Consider the following 21,564-nt stretch of genomic DNA (forward strand, 5'->3'; position numbering starts at 1 on the left):
CTCCTCTGGGTGTCAGGAGGGCTAATTTTCACCTTTTCCTTACTTTCAAAAGTATATTTATGGACATTTTGTCCTGAGGGCTGATGCTTTGGAAAAGCAGCCTCAAAGCAGAGGTGGAGTTCTCAAGTGATGGGGGCCGAGAGATCATTGTTTCTGAACACTGTGGTTACTTGACTTCAAGGGAAAAGGTGGAGGATTGCCCTACTGCCTCTGGACAGTCTTTGGCAGGCTCTTAGACGCATGCAAAATTGTGATGCTGTTATTAAAGTATACCTCTAATTTAAATAGATTTTCAAACATTACATATAGTTATTATTGATCATGATAATGGTGGTATTAGTCATGGTGCCAAAATAACTCCATATCAGGAGAAAATAGATTTGGAAACCTTGAGAGAGCAAGTGGAAGTGAGTGAGGCAGTAAAATAAGGTGAAGTAGGAACCGAAGGCTGGCCTTGACCCTTGTCCAGGCTGCACTGCCTTCTCTATGTCTTGGTTGCTTTATTCTCAGTTACTTCTGTAACTGTAGGGAAGCAGAACAGGTCACTTCTGCAGAAGTTCAACCTCTAGGTCTTTTGAAGATCGATCCTCTTCTTTGAATCCCTTTGGTCTGCCCAGTCATGGATTCTCTGCATATTTTTGACAGCGAGTCCAGTGAAGTTTCTTCTGGTCTGTCTGTGCAGCTTCCTTCCTCTCAGCAATGACCAATCTGCCCTCTTCCGAGTCTGTTCCTTTTGAGCTTCCTGAATGGAATGACTGAGCTGTACCACAAGTGCCAGGGAAAGTCTCTCTAATCAGGGGTTTGAAGCATCGGGATGAATTGTGGTTCCCTTCCCCTCCCAGCTTGACTTTGTGAATACAGAGTGGCATGCTATAAATATTTAAGCATTGCATTAGTGTTCAGATTAAAGAATAATGCAGAAGCCAGAATAACAAAGTAAATTGGTTAAAACTTGCATAACTTTAAATGTGGTAGACCCTGAGGCTTGTGGACAGTGGTTGTAAGCTGGCCTTAGCAGGTAGCAGATTTCAGCTGCTGATGATGTGGGCTTGGATATAATAATATGCACTTAATCTGAACTTCTCTGTGTGGTCCTCAATGGTGCTGCTCAGGATACTCATCAGGGCATGCATCAATGGGGATGCCTGCGTTAGTGGCCATTAATAACTTCATAACTAAGTGCTAAGTGCTGGGAAGAAGGAAATGAAGTGATACCTGAGTGATAAGTTCTCCCACTTAATGAATCATGTTCCTTATTTAGGGCAAAGAGCACAGATCAGAATTCCAAACTATTCGTGCAATGAGCTGTGTGACACTCTTACAAGCTGCATTGGGCCTCAGTTTCCCCATCTGTGCAAGGATTACGTTTACTATCCCTCAAAGGTTGTGAGGCACTCAGCACATGATGAAAATGCAAATTGTTTGGCACATCCCCAGAGATTCTGATTCTGGTTGTGTTGGGCAGTATCCTGCGGTCCTGATGACACCGCAGATCTTTGTACTGAGCTTCCATGCACACAAATGCACTCAAACAAAGGGTGTGTTAGTTTTGTGTTTTTCTCCCACTTAATGAATCATAAATATTTCCCTTTCATTATTCCAATGATACTAATTTTATTTTATATTATTTTCCATTGTTAGATATTTAAATATCATTTTCTACTTTTTTCACTATCATAGATCATGCTGGAAATAATATTCTTGTTTATTTTTAAGGTTTTATTTTTATGTATGTGTGTGTGTGTATACGTGTGAGTGCAGATACCCATGGAGGCCAGAAGAGGGTCAGATCCCGTGGAGGTGGAGTTAAAGGCAGTTATGAGCCATAATGTGAGTATTTTCATTTCCTCCTCCTTAATGGTTTAGCACTCACTTAAGACATGGTGCTGGGAAATGAATTCAGGTCCTCTGCAAGAGCAGTGTGTACTCTTAACTCCCAAGCCATCTCTCCAGCCTGCTGATATTTTTGTCAACACATCTATTTTCTCTCGATAAATTTCTGGAACTGGGCTCACCAACTTTAATAGTATTAAGGCCTTTTGCTACATGCTGCCAACAATTCTTCAGAAAGGAAGTTATAAAATATATCTTATCAAAAATAGCTTATGAGAGTAAACACTTTATAAATACAGGGGAATGAGGTGGAAAACTGTCTTTTTAATTTGTATTATTATTTTTTCATGTGTCTGGGATTAGGTGGAGAGTGTCATGAGCTTTGGAGAAGGTGCATACAAGTGAGGAAGCCCGTGGAGCAGTGAGAAAGCTTGAATGAAAATCGTGATGCTGTAGCACATACGTTTTAGTGACTTTGCGCAACAACGATAAACGCTGACCAGCTTTCCTTAGCATACATGGGAATGTGCCACTGCTTCATATTCCAGGGTCTCTGCTTCATTTTAATGGAGAGCATGTGTATGAGTATATGTCTGTATGCATGTACATGAGTGCAGTACCCACAGAGGCCAGAAGAGGGTGCCCCTGGAGCTTGAGCTTGTGTCCTCAGGAAGAGCAGTGCTGTTGTAAAGTGCTGAACTCTCTCTAGCCCCAAGTGTGCCTGCTTTTAAAACCATTGCTAGTTTCAGATCTAGGAGGCCCTGGATTTGGAGTTTGGATTCAATAAAGTGTGGTCTGCTCTTTGTTTCCTGTGGCCCTCTCTAGCCTTGGGCCACAGCATTTTACTCTTTTAGACAGTGGGGGGAGGGCAGGTAGGTGAGGGAAGCTGAAACCCGGTCAGAAGGCCTGCTTGGGGCAGGTCTGGAGGAGGCAGTTTCTAGGGAGCAAGCCTAGTAGAGTCTAGGCCCACTTGGGGACCATCCTCCTTTTAGTGTTGGAAATTCTGAAGCCTTAGACAAACTGGTGGAGGTCAGTGGATGAGCTGTTCAGTTCTCAAAGGACCTCAGGGTCAGCTGGCTCAGTCTTACCTTTGCATAGTTAAGGAAACTGGGCTTATTCATTTGTTTGGTTTTCAATAATGGGGATCAGACCCAAGGCCTCATGCATGACAGACAAGGGCCTTACCACTGAGTTTCAGCCCCAGCAAACTGGTTATTTTCAGTTGCACTTCACCATGTAAACAAGGGAGGTTTCTGTTACTCATTTTTAAAATATATTTATTATTATGTGTGGAGGGTGCGGTTGTCTGTGCCCATGTGTATGCGCATGGCATGGAGCTCTTGGGGGGTTGGACAACTATGGAGGTCAGGTGACAGCCTTCAGGAGTCAGTTCTCTCCTTCCGTTGTGGGCTCTTGGGTCAGACTTCCTTGGCAAGTGCATCTATCTGCAGAGCCATCTTGTTCTGTCCTCTTCCTTCTTCCTCCTTTACGTCCTCATCCCTTCTCTTTTTAATTTGTACAATCGAAGAGCCTCCCTTGGAGTGGAGTTAGGTATTACAGATTTTCTTTTTTGGGAAAGTACTGAGCTCTTACCCTGAGGTGGCAGGACTGTAGTGGGGTACAGCTGGACAGCTGCACAGCTGAGAACCAGCATGGCTGGTCACCTCCTTCAGCCTGCGGTTATAGGCTGGTCTCAGGTCCCCCTGCCATGCTCCTGCTCAAGGTGCCTCGCTCCTGGGCCTCTCCCAGAGAAGCCTCGCTCAGAGCTGGTCCTTCCTCCAGCGTGTTTCACTAAGGCCTCTGCTTAGCCTTGGACAAAGAGTGGATCTCTTCTAATTATGCTTTAGAACTTACTTGCCAGTTTCCTTATTGCAGTTCAAAATTGAAAAACGTTGTTTTCTTTTCCTTGTAGTAATGGAATGAGAGCCAGTGCGAGCAGCTGAGTACAAACTGTACCTTCTACCGCTGGGTGACACTGTTAGACCAGTGGAGCCAAGGGCTCTTGAACTTCACACTTCTTCAAACTACTTTATACAGGACTAGATGAAACTCTTGAATCTAAAGTATGCACTGGTCATTTCTCAGCTATTATGTGATACTATAATTTATCAGTCTGAAGCAATTTTAAGGCCAGTGAATATAGGGTAATCAATTATTAACAAGATCATTAATTAGAATTTCAGTTGCTTGGAGGCTTGTTTAGGTTAATGTGCTGCATATTAATGAACTACTAATTATTTCAGGGGAACATTTATACAAATACTTATTTTGTACCTGACACAAGTTTCTGCTGATTTATCTCACCAACCCAGTGCTGTGTATGGACTTTTAGTGAGGATTTTATTGAGCTGTCTTAAGAGGAAGCATAAGCTGTTGCTTGGGAAAATGAACATTGGTTTCTCTGTTCAGATCTGTAGCAAATATAGCTTGTTTAGAACTTGTGCCAAGTTCCTGAGATCAAATTAGAGGAGGAACTTGCTCAGTGTGTGCCAATCAGCCCTCCCTGGTTCTCAGCTTCTTTTGTAAACCCAAGGCCCACCTTCTAGGCTTGGCATGACAAGTACCTGGTCACATTCAGTTGAACAACGTGTGACTGATATTTCTGAGGACAAGGAATGTGGACGAGTCAGTTCAGAATGAATTTTAGGATCCTAAATGAAGTATTTACAATGTCCCATGGGGACAAAAAAGTGACACTAGAAGAATCCCTAAAAATGGAATTGAGTGAGGTTAGTGGCTCCATTGCACGTTCAGACTCCTCAGTGGGTGCCTCATTCATAGTACTTCGTTGAAGAGGCATTTGGTGTGACATGCTGCGTGGGACCATGGAAAGTGATGTGGAGTAAGAACAGAGACGTAGCAGGTCTCGCAGCCAGCGGCATTGTGTTGAAAGTGGGAGGGCTGAGGATGGAAGTGAATCAGAGGTCTCTTTCTGCTGTGGTATTAGAATCTGCCCTTGCAGGGACACAGTGGAGATGGTGACGCTAACTGAAAAATTAGCTTCCAGGGCAGAGGGATGTCTGAATGTTAAATCCCTGGGAGCAAGGGCATCTAACACGCCAGTTCAGATGAGAGGGAGATAGCCCATTAGGAATACCGTGTGGTTCACTGAGAGGGAACTATGTCTTTGCAAGATGGGTGGAGTTGTCATTTTACTGGAGGGTGGAATCAAAAGTGGGAGGAAAACAAGAAGAGAAACACACACACACACACACACACACACACACACACCTATGCACTTGTGGGAGAACTGGATCCAGAAATTCAGGATGACTGAGAACCTGACTATGGGAAACCTAGAAGGGAGACCAGACAGCTGAGGTGACAGTGATGCTTAGCTTGTGGGCTTTGGACCTGATTAAGTTAGCATATTGGATTTGTCTAAGAGAAGAAAGGATGGTCAGGAATGATGGAGCCCAGAGAGGAGCTGATTGCAAGACTTGGGGTGAGAAATGAAGAAGGAACAAGTGATAAGACTATGGCTTCCAAATGCATTTCTGGCAAAGACTTCGGACTTCATGGAGGCTTCACGAGGATACTGTCTGAGACAGGAGTGAAATAAGGGGGTTAGAACAGCACAAGATGACTTGTACCAGCGGGAGGCTGGTGTGGACGTGTACAGTAGACAGCAGCGTTAGCCCGTGTTTGCCTGGATGACTGTTGCTGCAGTAACAGCTAGGTAGGGTAAGGTCTGGCTGGCCTTTCCCTCTCGCGCCTGGGTGGTGTCTGGTACTGCTGTAAATAAAGAATGGAATGAAGGTTGGCTGCACGGTTATCTAGAGGTGGGTGCTGAAGTCCACAGTTGGAATTTGAGTCAAGCTAGGAAAGATGGCAATGGTCCAGAGGCTTGCTTTAGAAAGGGCTTACACTGCATCAGGAAGGGAGAGTTTGCAGCATCTTCAAACGCAAGTGTGGGGTGGGGTGTAAGGCTCTAGACTTGTTCTTGGCCACCATTGTCCCTGAAGGCCATAGAGCAAGAAAAACCTTTGTTGCAGACCCCAAGTGCTGCAGATGGACAACAGCTCCGTGTTGGAGGACAGGCTGAGGAGAATGTTACCCACAGGAAAGCTGTAGGCCAGTGAGTCCTGAGTGAGCTTCTTGATGGGGACAGGGATGGGAGCTTGTACAATGGCCCTGAGTGGTGGAAGAAGAACTTTTGTTTCTTTAGTGATTCTTTGGCTGCCTTCTGGATCCCATTCCTCATGGATGGACCTTGACAATCATGAGCACAGCACATTTCATCTGAAAGAGTGTCTGATTGGCCATGAGGCACAGCCAGCCCTCAGAGGACAGCTGGGAAGGGGATGCACCACCGTGGTGATATATCTCTGGAGTCCTCAGCCATTTGCTGGCCTAATCCCTCTTGGATTCCTGGGGTTGATAACCCAGGCTGTGCTTTCGAGCCTCAGAGGGTGCTGAGTAGGCTGTGGGTATTTTGCTCTGGCTTGCTATCTTCATTCTCCTGTGCTGTGTGTTTCCACTTCCTCATGTGGGCCATCTGTCTGTCTGGTCACCCCGTTCAGTGCTTACACAGGTGTGCTGTTGTTTGCCAAGGCCAAGGAACCTTTTCCCCCACTGTCATGCACACCTCAAAGAATTAGAGTAGTAGTCTAATCTAGGAGAGCATTCTGAACTCTGCCCTTGAAGGATCTAAATCACCTTCTGGTATGTGGGTGGGTTTTATGTATTTATTCTTGTGTCCTTCAGTCCGTGGTACCAAAAGCATCTTTAGGCAAACTCCCTGCCTCTGAGCCACACCTTGACCCAACAATGATATCTTTTTTATTTTCCTCGTCTCTTTGAATTTTGTCTTTAGACTTTTCTAAAGTTGTTTGAATATCCAACTTCTTATCAAAACTGGCTTGTTCAGGAATTGCTGTCTTTTACTTTGGCTTTGCTCACATAATTGACCAACTTTAGATAGGGACTGTTTCTTGAAGGCAGAGGGAATACAGTTATTTTCCCTGCTAGTGTTTATGGAAAGCAACCCAAACTGTTGTTTACTAATTGGCAGCATCATTATCTCCTGATGAATCCACAATGGGATCTGGGTACTACACCGACACATTACCTTTGCTTCTACTGTTTGCTTTCTTATAGCCACCGTATATACTTGAATAACCTGTGGTTGAATGGTAGTACAAATCCACAATGACATCAAGCCTCTATCTTAATTAAATACACAGGCCAGTGAGCTCTGTCTGATGTCAGGGGCATGGAATGTAGACTATAAACTATTACAGTAGCTGACAGCTTGTTGCTCATCTGCTTGTATCCTGTGCATAGGGTTTCTTTGAAGATTTTACAAACAATGCCTCTGTAAAGATCTTCCTTGTTTCTGTTTTGGTCTTTTTGGAGTTCCACCAACAGTGGTTAATTCATATTCTACCATATGTGGGGGAGATAAAATAAACTGCATACATGGACTAGGTTCTGTGAGACCTTTCATATTTATGTCATCGGCCTGTGCTCAGGACATTTTCTTACATGTGGTGGATTACTAAAAATCAGAATGAGAGAGATGACACTCAGTGTTCGAGATCAGGCCGAATCAAGGAGATTGGGGAATTTGGGGTTTCCCAGGCCTTGGCAGGCATGGAATCCTCCCAGTGCTTGGCCTATCAGCAATTCCCTGGTTCTCTCCACTTCCTCCCTTTCTCTGCCCTCTCTTTCACCCTTCTGGGTCAAGATTGGGAAAAATGAACAAAGGCCAAGCTTGGGTTCTCAGTATTTACTTCTGTTTCTACACTAGACTTGTAGGGTTCTGTCGTCATCCGTTCTGAGCACTTTCTCCGATGGAGAGGAGATGTTGAACTGATGTTGGAGCATGGATGGACACTGTTGGGTGGTACATGGGTTCTACCTCCATATTCCTCATGCTTAAAACAGTGCACAGCTGTTGGAATGTTAGCTCTGATTTCCAGCTAAGGAAGCCAAGATGCAGGGTAAGTCATATAAACAAAATCACATGACTAGTGAATGACTTGAATAAGGGCCTGTCCAGGACTGTTGGTCCTCAGGCCAGCCCTTTATCTCTGTGTCCATGTGTGGAGTGACGTATTCTGCACATTTTGTGAAATAGCCAGTGGAACCTTATGCAAGTGGGTGAAGTAGAGAGGTACTGGACTGGAGACAGAATAAAAGTGTTCCACGGTACATTGAGTATTAACGTGTCCCTGTTTTATGTTGTTCAGGTTAGATACAGGATTACTATGCCTACATGTCTAATAAGATGGAAGGCCAAAATATTTTTTTATACTTTAATTGATTCTTTGTGACTTTCATACTATGCACCCACCCCAATCCCATTCATTTTTGAGTTTTCTATGACTATCCTCCACCCCCAATAAAATAAAAAACAAACAAACAAACAAAAAACGATTTTTTTTTTTTGCTCTTCTGTCTTTCCCGCCTCTCCATCACATATTCATTTGTTGTAGTGGCCTTGGGAGCTGCATGTCCTTTTGCCCAAGCAGCTTTATTTGCAAAGTGTTCGTTGTAATGAGTTGTTGGTCTGGTTCAAGTCCTTTGGCTTCTGGTACACCATCAATACTGGACCCTCACCAAAAATTCTCTCAGATATCTTGCTGTTGGCAAGGCCAAATTCTAGTAGCATTGCAACAGCAAAGTGATTTTTAGTTGATAGTCTTAACAGCGATGTTATGTAACTTGTATTTATTGAGGTGTGTTTACTATGCCTACAGAGAAGGGCATGCACCAGAAAGGGCCATTTGATGAATCTTCAGAGTGAGCACTTTGTGCAACCAAAGCTGGTATTAGCACATGGTGCATCATACCCAGGAATCCCCCATCCCTGCCTTAGTCTTCTCTTCACCACCCACTCCAAAGATAACACCATCCTGATAGCAAATAACAAGGAGTTTGATTGTTCTGTACATATAAGTATATGCCCAGGTGTTCTTTTGTCCCATCACCACCTGGTTGGCCTGACACTGGTCCAGCGTATCATGGCTATTACTACATGCTCTGACTTCTGGGTGTTTCTTGCTTTCCTTCTTTGTGCCGCCCCTTTTTCCCATCTTCTAAATATAAAGTATGTGCCTTGTTTAAAAATACATTGGGGGAGGGGGTGAAAAAACTGATGAGAAAGTGAGTTTGGACATTTTCCCAAGAACGTCATTGTGTGGCGTTTGGACAGCAACATATTGAGAGAAAATTGGTCAAGATTTCATCGCTGCTTTAAATGGGCCACTTGGGAACGCTCCTCTAAAGTAGTAGAGCTTGGCAGAATATGAAAAGTGACCCTGTTGTGTTTACGCAGATAATCCCAGAGGGGTGGGTGTCGTTCCCCAAGCATTCACATAGCAGGTTTGTGTTCATAGGTCCTCCAAGCATTTGTCAGATGCCTTTGGGTATCAGATGATGGCTTCTGGTCCCACACTGAATTTTTAGGTTTACTTTAAGGCCAGGCTGTTCAAGACATCAGCAGATGAGGCCAGTGCCACTGGAGAGAGTCCTGCACTAACTCATTTTCCTGTCTGTCTGGGAATCTCGGGGCAGAGGGAGGAGACTGCCATGGATCCAAGAAGCACCTTCCGGTTTTCAGGCTGACCCAGGCCTGAGTTTGCCAGTCTACAGTCTTAGGTATCTTGGGTTTCTCAGAGTTGCTAGCACTTGCCAGAATCTTCTAGAGCCAGTATGGGGAATAGATTCTCGGAAAGAATGCCTCAGGATACTTTCAGCATTCTGGGAGTAGTTGTTCTAGTTCAAAAGTTTAGTTGCTTGGTGTCGATTGGCTCTGGTGTGCCTTATGTATGTGTGTATGCATCTTGTATATCCATTGCCACAAAAGAGGTAACTCTCTAAGCTAGGATTCAAGTCTAAAGGTTTCTAGATAGAATCGGATTTTTTTTTATTATTTAGGCAAATGAAAACTGTCATAATTGGTAAATTCTAATTTTCAAACCATGAAGGTTAGTCTTTGCATTTTATCTGTTTTATGTACAGATGTGCAAAGATGGGACCAGAATAGCCTGATAGTGAATCACAGCCTCTTCTCTTGGCTCCATGGGGAATGTTTTTAATGGGAATCATGATTTAACTTGGAAAGACATTGTCTGGAGCCATGATACCTCAATAGTGTCTAGATCTGTACCTCGATAGTGTGATAGACCTTTTACCATTTCCTGGAAGGGTCTTGTGCTTGTAGCATGGTGGACTGAGAGCTACTGAATATTGGGCTGGGGAAAACACTTGATAGTTAAAAATGCTTATTGTCAAACATGAGAACCTGAGCATGCTCCCCAGCACACATAGAATGTTGGGTGTAGTGGTGTGTGTGCACCAGTAACTCCAGCAGTAAGAGGCAGAGATAGGGCATCCTTTGGGGTTCCCTGGCCAGTCAGCCTAGCCTGATTGGTGAGTCCTGTGTGAGAGACCCTGCATCAAAGCAAGGTGAAGAGCTCTTAAAGTTATCCTTTGTCTTTCACATATAAATGTCATGCACACACTTAAATGGGAATGGAATACACCCCTGTGCATCCACACATACTCACTGAATGTTACCAGTGAGGAAAACTGTGCATTGTTAATTTGAATTTATGGTTTGAAAGAAAATATGGTCAAAAGAAATGAGTTACTCACACCTCTAGATAAAATAGGTAATGGTATTGGCTATAGCTTGACTAGTAATAGCTCCGACATAAGTACTCATATTCATGGCAGGGATCAAAGAGGGTGCCTAGGTAATAAACAGGTTCATTTCACATTATTTCATTCATTTTCAAAGACAGGCGGAGAGCTGAAGTCAAGGAAATTAATCCTTGACTAAGATCTCAACGCATTCTATTTTTCCTTAATTGAGCCAGCACTAATTTTTCTTTCCTTGACTTTGTATTTGATAGACAAAACAGCAGCAGCAACAATAACAACAAAAAACCTGATTTTATGGTGCACTAGCATCAGTATGATGAGAATATCTTGTGTTAATGTCTAGAAGAGATACTTCATGTAAGGAAAATACCCCTCTTTACTTCCAGACTTTTCTATCACATCTTTACTCTCTCAGCCTTTTTGGTTGCTTGATGCTCAGTGAAGAACCCACCTGGCTTTTCACCCTACTTTGAGCACAGGTCCAAGATGCCAAGTCAAGTAGCTCAGGGGCTCCCTCTACTGGTGTCTTACTGGTGACTTGGTTACTTTTAAGAAATACTCATATAACAAATCCAAGGTGACTGAAGAATGTCAAGAGATACAGTCTTTGCAATAAAGCAATGAAAAGTTACATGCAGATATTTCTGTAATGCATAGTTGGTGCATACTAGAAAAAGGGAGGGAAGATGGTTCCATAGCTGTTGGAGGCCAGAGTTTAATTATAGTCAGCAAATTAGGAAAAGCTTTCTGGAAAACAGTGGCGTATGTGTGTCTGCATCCGAGAGGCCAAATGAGATATGGCTTGGTGTGAGGATTGTAGTACAAAATAGCAAAGGTCTATCATCTGCTAGAGGGATCAGCAGTGGCCAAGGCTGCCTGGTGGAGGACAGCCAAGGACAATGAAGGTACAGTACATAGTGCCTGTGCCACTTCAGTCAGAGCACGGGCCCTGCGAGACAGACATATTGCCATATGTCCAGAATTCTGTTGTCGGCCTTGGGTGGCTGTGAACAGGATGGCTGACAGAGGAAAGAGTCAGGTAGGAAAGCCATAGAGATGGCTGCCTCTTTCCTCTTGTCGTGGCTCCAGGAAGCGAAGGAGAAGTGACCCTATCTAGTTCCTGTATCAGCCACTCTGTGGTAAAACCATGAGGGTACAGGGAGAAGCTGCCTCAGGCTAGTTCACCCCCTTTCCACCTCCTGTACAGTGGTTTGCAGGAGGTACATTGCACATGCCTACTGCCTGGGTCTCAGAAGGCTCACGGTCTATGCATGGGACTTGGAGTTGGGGGCTCCTGTGCCCACTCCCCTACTCTAAGACAGAGAAAATTAAAGACAATGTTTGCTCTGGTTAGAGAAGAACTCATGGAGCTCCACCCCACTGCCTCAGGGTCTTGTCTGTCTAGCAGGAGCCCCCCTGAACGTCTCATCCCACTATTGCTGTCAGGGAGGAGGCCTTCTGAAGCTAAAGTCTAAAAAAGACGTCATAAACACCTGCGCTGGCCACTTGTACTCTAGTGTCCCAACCCAAGTCTCCTCTCACCTGGAGGTGAGGCTGCCCTAGACTCTCCTTGTCTGCCTCGGTCCATTCCCTGCCCTCCTTCCTTTGTAACTTTGACCTTTGGAGTCTCTTCTGCATTGAATGGATGGCATGGCTTGGAGTAGAGAAGCAGGTCCTTTTATGGAAACAGGTGGCTTGCTTTGTCTACTGATTAACTAGAATGAATCTGCTCTGGGCTCTTTTAGACAGGTCAGGACTGGAGAGCTGTGCCTTGTGCATTTGAGATTTCAAGCACAGAGTCATATTTTCCCAGGAGCAGCGGTGCTAAAGTCAGGCTGGCTATGATGGGCTCCCTCACTCCCTATATACAAGGTCTGTATTTCTCTTTCTGGTTAAGGTTGCAGGAGTTCTATCAGCACCTAGGGAATGTGTGGATTCTTTTTTATGTTTTCCTCATTTTGTAAGCTTTGAGCCTTAATATTAAATGCAATGTTACCTCAAATATTTAAATTGATGCAGCTATAGTTAATTTTCTATTTTAGTTGACTTATTCTATGGGTGTCTAATATGTTTATTTTCATGTTAATTTTTGGATCTTTTTACAGCATTTGCCTTAAACAAACATTAGGTGTTGTAGTTTGGCATACCTAGGTTTTGAGAGTAATGGACTTGCAATTTGTTTCTAGCTGTATGTCACTAGCAGTATAAGCACTAACAAGACATTAAGTTTTGTTCCTCTGTTTGTCAAAGAGCCCGAGTCTTTCGTTTCTAGGGCCATTGGAGTGGGATGTGGCCCTGTACCTGCGTGTGCTGTTACTGAGGTGCTGGTGGTCGCTGGCTGTCACTTTGCCTAGTTTTGGCTTTGGTGCTTAGTACCTAGCCCACTGGTGACAGTGCGGGTGTCAGGGAGACGAGCTCTGAAACTCATACTCCTGCTTTGATTGTCGCTGAGTACGTTTGCTTTTCCCCAGTGTCTGCCTGGAGTCTGTGGATAGATGTCTGCATTCTCTCCTCTCTCCACCTCCACTTAGCCCACCCCTCTTAGCCCACCCCTCCCTTAACCATCTGTGCTGGGTGGCTTCATGGCAGAAGTAAAGGTAGAAGCTGACATTGGACTAACTAAGAGCTCGTTCATGGAGGAGCTCTTTTCTTTCTTTGTAGTACAAATTTCCATAGATTCAGTGTTAATTCACCATCTTCCATGTACTGGAGGGGAGGTGGCCCTTGTCCTTGCAGAGAATGGACAGAAACCTGTGAGTACCCTGTGTCTGGATTGTGAAGTGGTGTGTATGTTCAGGAAGGCGGTAGTGCTGGATATGAACCATTTACATGTGGCTCTTCTTCCCATACATTCGCTGTTCTCTGACCCAGTGGTAACTAGTAATAACTGGAGTTAGTAGTTATGCTTTCCAGAGAAGGTAAGGTTGGGATACTCAGTTGTAGCCCGGTCCTTATCTGATTTTGAGTTTGAAAATCAAAGTCACTGAACTGGGACAGGCAAGCACAAATCTCCTGTTAATTATTATGAAATATTCATCTGGTTTATTCTGAGGGCAGGGAGCAGGGATGGGGTCAGCACCAAGGAATGTATTTGGCATGCATGGCAGGCTTTTACTGATGCCAGCCCGGGCCTGGCTTCTGCTGTGCAGCCTGGCTTCTGCTGTGCAGCCTGGCTTCTGCTGTGCAGCCTGGCTTCTGCTGTGCAGCCAGTCCTGGTCCTCTTGCTCCGGCCCCCCGTGGGATTTGTCTTCTGTCGTGAAATAGTAGTCACAACACCCACTGCTTGTTGCACACAGCCCTGCATAGTTACAGGTGTCTAAGAAAGGAGAGACAGATGCCTCTTCATGAAGGGGGTGCAAACACTGGAGCCATAGAGTGGACAGCTCCAGCAAGGCCTGGAGAGAGCCAGGGAGGAAGCCTCAGACAAGGGGTTCAGTGGCGCTGCTCAAGTATGCCAGCATGTTGTTCTGCTGTACTCCAGAGATGTATTCTCTATATGTCCCCAAAGGGATCTTGCTGCAAGGTCACCTGCCTTCCCTTCCTTAGCTCTCCCTCAGGCCTAGCCCGGGGAATAGATGAGTGGATGGAAGGGAACAGGCTGCCTGTTAGCCATGCGAGTGCTAGAAGCTTTGTCTTCTTGCAGGCTCGGGTAGTGCAGATTCATTTGCTGAGGTTGAGGAAAGAGCTGGTACCCAAGTGTTTCTTGTGAGCTTGCCTTGCAATGTGGGGGCAGAAAGTGTCTTATGTGACTGGAACTCAGGGTGTGATTGGCATGGAGAGGAGTGAGGTCAGAGAAGTGAGGTTTTATTTTGCCCTGTTGCTTTCTAATTCTTAGGCTTAATTGATGATGTCCCTGAAATAGACACTGGAAGACAGCATGTCCTAGTATGACAGACTGGGCACACAGCTCTTAGGGCCTGAGCATCAAATAAATGTACCTTCTCTTTGTGTTTCAGACAGCCCGCTTGAGGACACTGACCCCAAAGACTTCTATCTCAATCCAAGAAACATCATGGCTGAGCCAGACTACATAGAGGATGACAATCCTGAACTAATTAGGCCCCAGAAACTAATCAACCCTGTCAAAACATCCCGAAAACATCAAGACCTCCACAGAGAGCTCCTTATGAATCAAAAAAGGTATGACAGTTTCCTGAGCATTGTTTTCTCCAATAATTTTTAAGGTAACCAGGTTTTATTTTAATTGTGTTTACAAAGGCTTCAAGGGATTGTTTGCTTGTCTGCCATATTAAAGGCATCCTTTTAATGAATATCCCAGAGCTGTCTCTCCACAAAGCTTCTGCAGCTGTGGCTGCCACTGCTGGGGTTTTACACTGTCCCTTACCAAATGTATGCATATTTTAAGGAGCATTATTATTTATTTTCTTTGTGCTTGTGTTCGTGCATGTGGAGGACAACTTGGAGACACCTCTCCTTCCACCATGTGGGTCCTAGGGATCGAACTTGGTGTAGAATGTGGCAGCAAGTGCCTTCACTTGCTGAGCCCACGCATGCTATTTTCAAACGTGGGTGGAAGAGGCTGGGTTAAGGGTGGGAGAGAGTGTCCTAAGCAGAAGAGAAATGTTTTATAATTTTAAATCTCTGACATTTTGGAAAGTGTAGGAATCAGATTTACATCCTGCCCATGCTAGTGTTTCCTAGTTGTGGAGACTTCCTAGACTTAACAGATAAGAATATTCTTCTTCGTGTCTTTATTGGTTTATTTTATGTAGTTTTACATCGTTTTCCTCTTTCCCTTGAATTTTTAGAAAGGAAGCAAAATACCTCTAGTCTTCCTTTGCAGACTGTTTGTTACTTCCATCTCGGCCTGAATGCCTCTGGATTCTGGGACTGGATCCTGCTATATGTTTGTTTACTTATTATTGCGTGTTATGTGTAGTGTGTGGGAAGGCATGTGTAGAGATGAGGTTGACATCAGGGCTTTCCCACCTTTTCCTGCTTTAAACAAGGTGTCTCACTCAATGTGGAGCTGTCTGGTTGGTGGACAGGCTGGCCAGCAAGCTCTCAGGACCCTTCTGTCTCCACATCTCTCCACATCCTAGAACTGGGGTTACAGGTGCTTGCTACTGCGACGGGATTTTTTTTTGTAATTGTGAGTTCTGGGGAATTCAAACTCAAGTACTTAATGCCTACACGGCAGTCCGTCTATCCACTGAGTCATCTTTCCAGCCAAGCTCCTCTGCTTTTTAAGTGGCGTTAGAATAGAGCAGTGCGCGGGGATAGTTAAAGATGCAGGGTCACTTTATTGAAGAATGAGTAAGCTTTACATAAGATTGTTTTCAGATCTGTGAGATTGTAGGTTCCTCATCCCTATCACGCTGCTAAGCCTTCATGAAAAGATCTACAAGAAGCTCCAAGGAAAGATGCTCAAAGCAAGTTCAACTCAGGCTAATTTGGGGGATTAAAGTGTGTAGCTATGCAAAGATCAAGTCTCCCATGTTTGACTTACATTAATTGCCTGATTCCTCTCATTTGCTTGCCTCTTTTTCTAATTTAAGGTATTGGCTTAATCTCTATAAACAGCTGGAATCTTTTATTTCTCTCCCCTTTTATTCCAAGCCCCTTTTGTGATCTTGAGAGAGTCCTTAGCCCTTAGTTGGGCTTTCTGAGGTTCTCTAATTCACATGGAATGGATAAGGTAAAATATTTGTATTGAGAACAGACTTTCATCACATCGTGAGCCAGTAATCAAGACTGGTTACCCATGAACCAAACAGAACATATGTGTTATATATATCAAGCCATTATTTGGCACTTAAATTTAGAAATTAAAAAATCCATGGTATCTAAAGAATATATGATATAGAAGATAAATAAAAGCTAATAAACAAGTTTTTATCCTAAAACCAGTTATGTATTGCCTAATAATGTAAGATTTTTACATTGAAAAACCTGCTGTATCTTCGAAATACATACTTTTTTTTAATTTGAAAAATGCTCCCCCCAAACTATTAAATGCACTTTCAGTCGTCAGAATCTTTCAAGGAATCAGCAGTGTGCATGTGTGATGGTGCCACATGAATAGGGAAGGTGGATGGGGTCCATTTTATCACTCATATGTACTTATTTTAATGGATATTATTATTAATCAATTTTCTATTAAAGGCTTTCTTTTTCTTCACTATATAGATGACAAATCTCAAGAGAGGCAGCTTGGCCAGTATCACAAGGCAGTTCAGATTAAACAGTGAACTATGATCATACCGTTTCTCTCGAAACTCAAAGCCCATGACCTTTCTACATTGCGCTGCTACCAAAGGTCACACTGATGCCCAGGTCTAGGCCAGGACCTGGTGGCCATGTTGGTACCCAAGGACCATGCTGCCACTGGGGGCCATGCTGATTTTGGTGGCCTGTGCTATCATTTGAGGTCATGGTGTCAGGCGGGCCAGGACTGCTGTTGAGAGCCATGTCTGGGTCAGTGGCTTTCTCACAGCCAGGGGCTGTGTTGCTGTCCAGGGCTCATGATACCATCGAAGGCTATGCCAGTGTCATAGGTCTGGGCTGCAACCTGGGGCTTTGTTGGTGCCTGAGGGTCATGCTGCCATGGGAGCTATGGCAACTTGAGTGACATGCACTGCTACCAAGGACCGTGTCTGGGTCCATGGTCCTACCACAGCAGGCTCTGTACCACCAAAGGCCACATGGATGCTGGAGGTCTGGGCTGCAGCCTGTGGCTATGTTACGTCTGAGGGCCATGCTGATCTGGATGGCAGCGCAGGCTGTTAGCATGGACCATGTCTGGATCTGTGGTCCAGCGTCAGCAAGTCTGTAACATCATCAGATGTCTGTAACTCCTGTGGTCACCAGGGTCTTTGCTCAGGGTCTAGACAGCCACCTGAGACCATGTTGGTGTCTTAGGGCCCTGCTGCTGCTGGGGCCATACTGATTTGGGTGGCCTGTGCTGCCACCAGGGCCATGGTTACATCCAGGCCTGAACTGCTGCCAAGGGCCATGTCTGAGCCTATGCTCCTGCTGCAGCTGGGGTCTGTGATGATGTCCATGGCCCATGTTACTACAGGAGATCATAGGAACCATGTATGTTGGACTCCGAGGGCTGTGCTGAGCTGCTCTGCTCCTCACTGACCCTCCGCAGCATGAGAACTGGCCCTACCCTCCATTGGAGAGCTGACCCCATCCCTTACCATGGGACTGGGAGACCTGGCCCTATGGCATGGAGCTAGGAGAACTGGCTGCGCTCCTTCCCTGAGGGAGCACTTCCAGACCGACCAGCTCAGCTACCATCCAGACCCACATCCTGGGCCTTGGGTTGGCCCACCATATCATCTACCCCATGTAGGACCTGCTGGAGCACGTGAAGAAACTAGCCCTGCAGAACGATAGCCACAGGATATCTGAGAGGAGTTTCGGTGAGGGTTCAGTGATGATGGTGTGTCAGAGGATTTGAACCAGACCAGTGACTCATTGCAATGAACATTTGCGGGTGGGGCTGATTGGAAAGTGTATAGTGCATGACACACCACAGTTCCCCATGCCAGTGGGATGAATGAAGAGGCGATGGAAAGACAGAGGAATGAGGTGGTTTGTTTGCTTGTTTGTTTTGTTATTAATTAATTTGGGGGAACCTGCTGCAGGGGTGAGATGGGTGAGTATGGAGGGACTGGGAGGTGAGTGGGATTGGGGTGCATGGTATAAAATTCCCAAAGAAACAACAAAGAATAATGTTTAAAAGAGAGAGACAGGCAGGTCTGGTTACTCTGAGTCCTATACTTAGCATCAGTATCATCCAGGCTGCTAATAACATTTTGGCAGAGTAGTTTGTAACCTGTAATCTAGAAAATGTGTATTCGGTAAAATTAGGATGGACTTTGGCTTTATCTTCTTCTTCACAAACTTCATTAACTTTTCATCTAAAATGCTTCTTAGACTTTAACTCGGTGACCCCTCCCCCACTTTTTTCTTTCGGAATTTTATACCTATACCAGCAGCTGGCTTGCTGGTGCTGGCGCCAAAACCAACAAAATCCCAATCCCATGACCCAGGAGGAGAAAAATGCTTATAGAGAGTTCCTGGGGCAGGAGTCATCAGCGCTGGTAGGGAGGCTGCACTGGGGTGGAGAACTGCCTTAAAAATGCCTCACAGGGTCGGTGAGCTGGCTCAGTGGGGAAAGATGCTCGCTGTCAAGCCTGAGGACCTAAGTTAGTCCTCTGCACAACATAACAGGAGAAAGGGGAGTCCAGCACTTTGTGCATACTGTGGCGTGTGTGAGCACACACATACAAATACAGAAAAACAAACAAGTATATGTAATAATTTTTAAAGTTTTATTGCTTTATAAATAATACCATTCAAAATTTCCACTTCCTCCCCTCCTCCCATTTCCGTCCCACTCCCTCACTTGCCCTCCTCCAGTCCTAAGAGAGGGCAGGGTATTATGCCCTGTGGGAAGTCCAAGGCCCTCCCCCTTCCATCCAGGCCTAGAAAGGTGAACATCCAGACAGACTAGGATCCCAAAAAGCCAGTACATGCAGTAGAGACAAATCCCAGTGCCATTATCATTGGCTTCTCAGTCAGCCCCCATTGTCAGCCACATTCAGAGAGTCCGGTTTGATCACATGCTCGTTCAGTCCCAGTCCAGCTGGCTTTGGTGAGCTCCTATTAGATCAGGAGAGGATTGGGAAGAGCTTGGGGGAGTGGGATGGTTGAGATGGAGGAAGGGCGGATATGGGAGCAGGGAAGAAGATATCTTAATTAAGGAGCCATTTTAGGGTTGGCAAGAGGCTTGGCTCTAGAGGGGTTCCCAGGTGTCCACGGGATGTCCCCAACTAGGTCCTTGGGTAGTAGAGGAGAGGGTGCCTGAACTGGCCTTGTCCCGTAGTCAGACTGATGACTATCTTGAATAACACCATAGAACCTTCGTCCTGCTACAGATAGAGATAGAGACAGCGACCTACATCAGAGCACTGGACTGAGCTCCCAAGGTCCATTTGAGAGCAGAAAGAGGGAGAATATGAGCAAGGAAGTCAGGTCCGCGAGGGGTTGGTCCACCCACTGTAATAAAAAATTTTAAAGCCTCTCAATCTCCCTTTTTAAATTAAAATAATGTATATGTATTAGTTTGTTTTCCCAGTAATAAAGTATCACAAACTTGATGGCTTAAAATATTGCAAATATATTATGTAGATATAGAGGACGTCATTGTCATTTAATCTTCCTTCTCAGTATCCAGTGATGCAAAAGCTTGCTCAGTATCTTCATAATCAGCATCTGAAAATTTTAAATCTCAACATCGCATAATAGGAATGAAATAAACATAGGATTTAATCCAATCCTGAGAATGTGTTGGGGATTTCAGATCCAAACTACAATACCTACCACAAGAATACACCATAAATGATTCTTTTGCAGTTTGCTTAAAGGGGAGAGTCTGGGACATGCATTCAACTTTTAATTCTATGACAATTGATGTATTTCACGACCTTTTGGCATAAAATACTAGTCTTAATTTTAAAGACTGGCTGTGCTTGGGACTGGAGGTCCGGCAGTTAAGAGCACTTGCTGCTCTTCTAGAGGCCCTAAGTTTGGATCTTAGCACTCCTGTCCAGCATTAATGTAACTCCAGCTGCAGGAGATGTTGTGTGCCGGTTCTCCTTGGGCACCTGCCCTCACATGCACACGTCCATATGCACATGTGCTTGAGCACACACTAAACAATCGGCTCTGTTCACTGTAACAGTCAAGGTTGCTCTGTGGGAACTGCTTGGTCTTAGGTAGACTTGCCCACCAGGAACTTGGTCTCAGGTCAGTCTTGATGGGGTTGGCCATTCTTGTTTGTATAGCTGTCAGAGCTCATGAGGAGAGCCTACCGTTTCCTTTCTAGGGCTGAAGGGTTGATTTCCAAACTTCAAAGAGGCAAATTTTAGTCTTGGCATCAAGTCTGAAGTCTGTTCTGGGGATTTAGCAAGGCTACAGGTGGTTCTTCACTTTCTCATCGACATAGGAAGTTAAATGAAAAAATATTTAAAAAATGAAAAAATAGGAAAGTTAAACGATGTGCTGGCGTAAAATTTAAGATATATATATATGTATATGTATATGTGTTCTTGACTGTTATCACAGAAGGACCATTTTTTTCTAATATTTTCTGTCACTAAATATTTTATCTTACCATCTCCATTTTGTAAAGTTTTTGAGCAGAAAATGAATAACATAGCTAAGCCCATTTCTGTATTGCAGTGGATATTAGCTTAATCATACATCAAAGTTTGCTTGGCAACTTTGGTATAACCCAGAAAAAAATTATTAATAATTGGAGCTATTTTTTCCAGTGAAATATAGGGAGATGTCTAAAATTTAAATTATTCATATAATTAAATTCTTAGTCCTAAAATTTAATTTTGTCTATAGTTTCATATTGAGACCTTATTATTCACAAAACTGAGGAAGTCTTAATTCATTTTCCTTTATGATACTTATGGATTTTTTTTGAAACAGCGTTTATTATGTAACCCAGGCTAGTATCCTGCTCTGACCCTTCTGTATGCTGAAATTACAGTATGCCTTCACACCCACCTGGTTAGGTGATACTCGGAACTCAAATGGACTTTGATTATGCTGATTAATGATTTAATTTCCTTGACACCCTGTGTGCAGTTTTGTTCCTGTTCATTCTTGGTAATTGTGAAATAGACCATAAAATAATAAAAGTAATCTCCCTCCTTTCATTAGAATGTACAGCAATTTCACCTGCTAGTGAAGATAGGGAAAGAAGAGATGTGTATGTTATTTTAACAGTGTATCCTTTATTATCAGAGGTGGAATATACCAAATCCTCATTCTCTAAACAACTTCAAAAATTTTGTTGTGATTAAAAAAAAAAAATCTAGGTAAGAGAGATGCCAGAATGGTGTGTGTGTGTGTGTGTGTGTGTGTGTGTGTGTGTGTGTGTGTGTGGTTTTCTAGGAAGTGTGAAATATAGACTGGTTTGTTGTTTCTTGTGTGGCTGTGTTTACGTTTTTTTCCTGAAAGATTAAGCTAATGGTTTTTCCATCTCTTCCTTCCTTCCTTCCTTCCTTCCTTCCTTCCTTCCTTCCTTCCTTCCTTTCTTCCCCTCTTCCTCCTCCTCCTCCTTCTTCT

General features: G+C 44.2%; 1 protein-coding gene across 2 annotated transcripts in view; it reads left to right on the forward strand.

Annotated features, from left to right (window-relative positions):
- Positions 1-21,564, forward strand: part of Fam107b (family with sequence similarity 107 member B) — a 212,677-nt gene that overhangs the window by 187,664 nt on the left and 3,449 nt on the right. For both annotated transcript variants that reach the window (XM_013349057.1, XM_005354845.2), the window contains one exon: positions 14,403-14,586. In XM_013349057.1, the coding sequence (XP_013204511.1) occupies positions 14,403-14,586 (184 nt within the window). The remainder of the gene's footprint in view (positions 1-14,402; positions 14,587-21,564) is intronic.

This window comes from Microtus ochrogaster, chromosome 16, assembly GCF_000317375.1.
Source record: "Microtus ochrogaster isolate Prairie Vole_2 chromosome 16, MicOch1.0, whole genome shotgun sequence".
In the NCBI taxonomy this organism is placed as follows: domain Eukaryota; kingdom Metazoa; phylum Chordata; class Mammalia; order Rodentia; family Cricetidae; genus Microtus; species Microtus ochrogaster.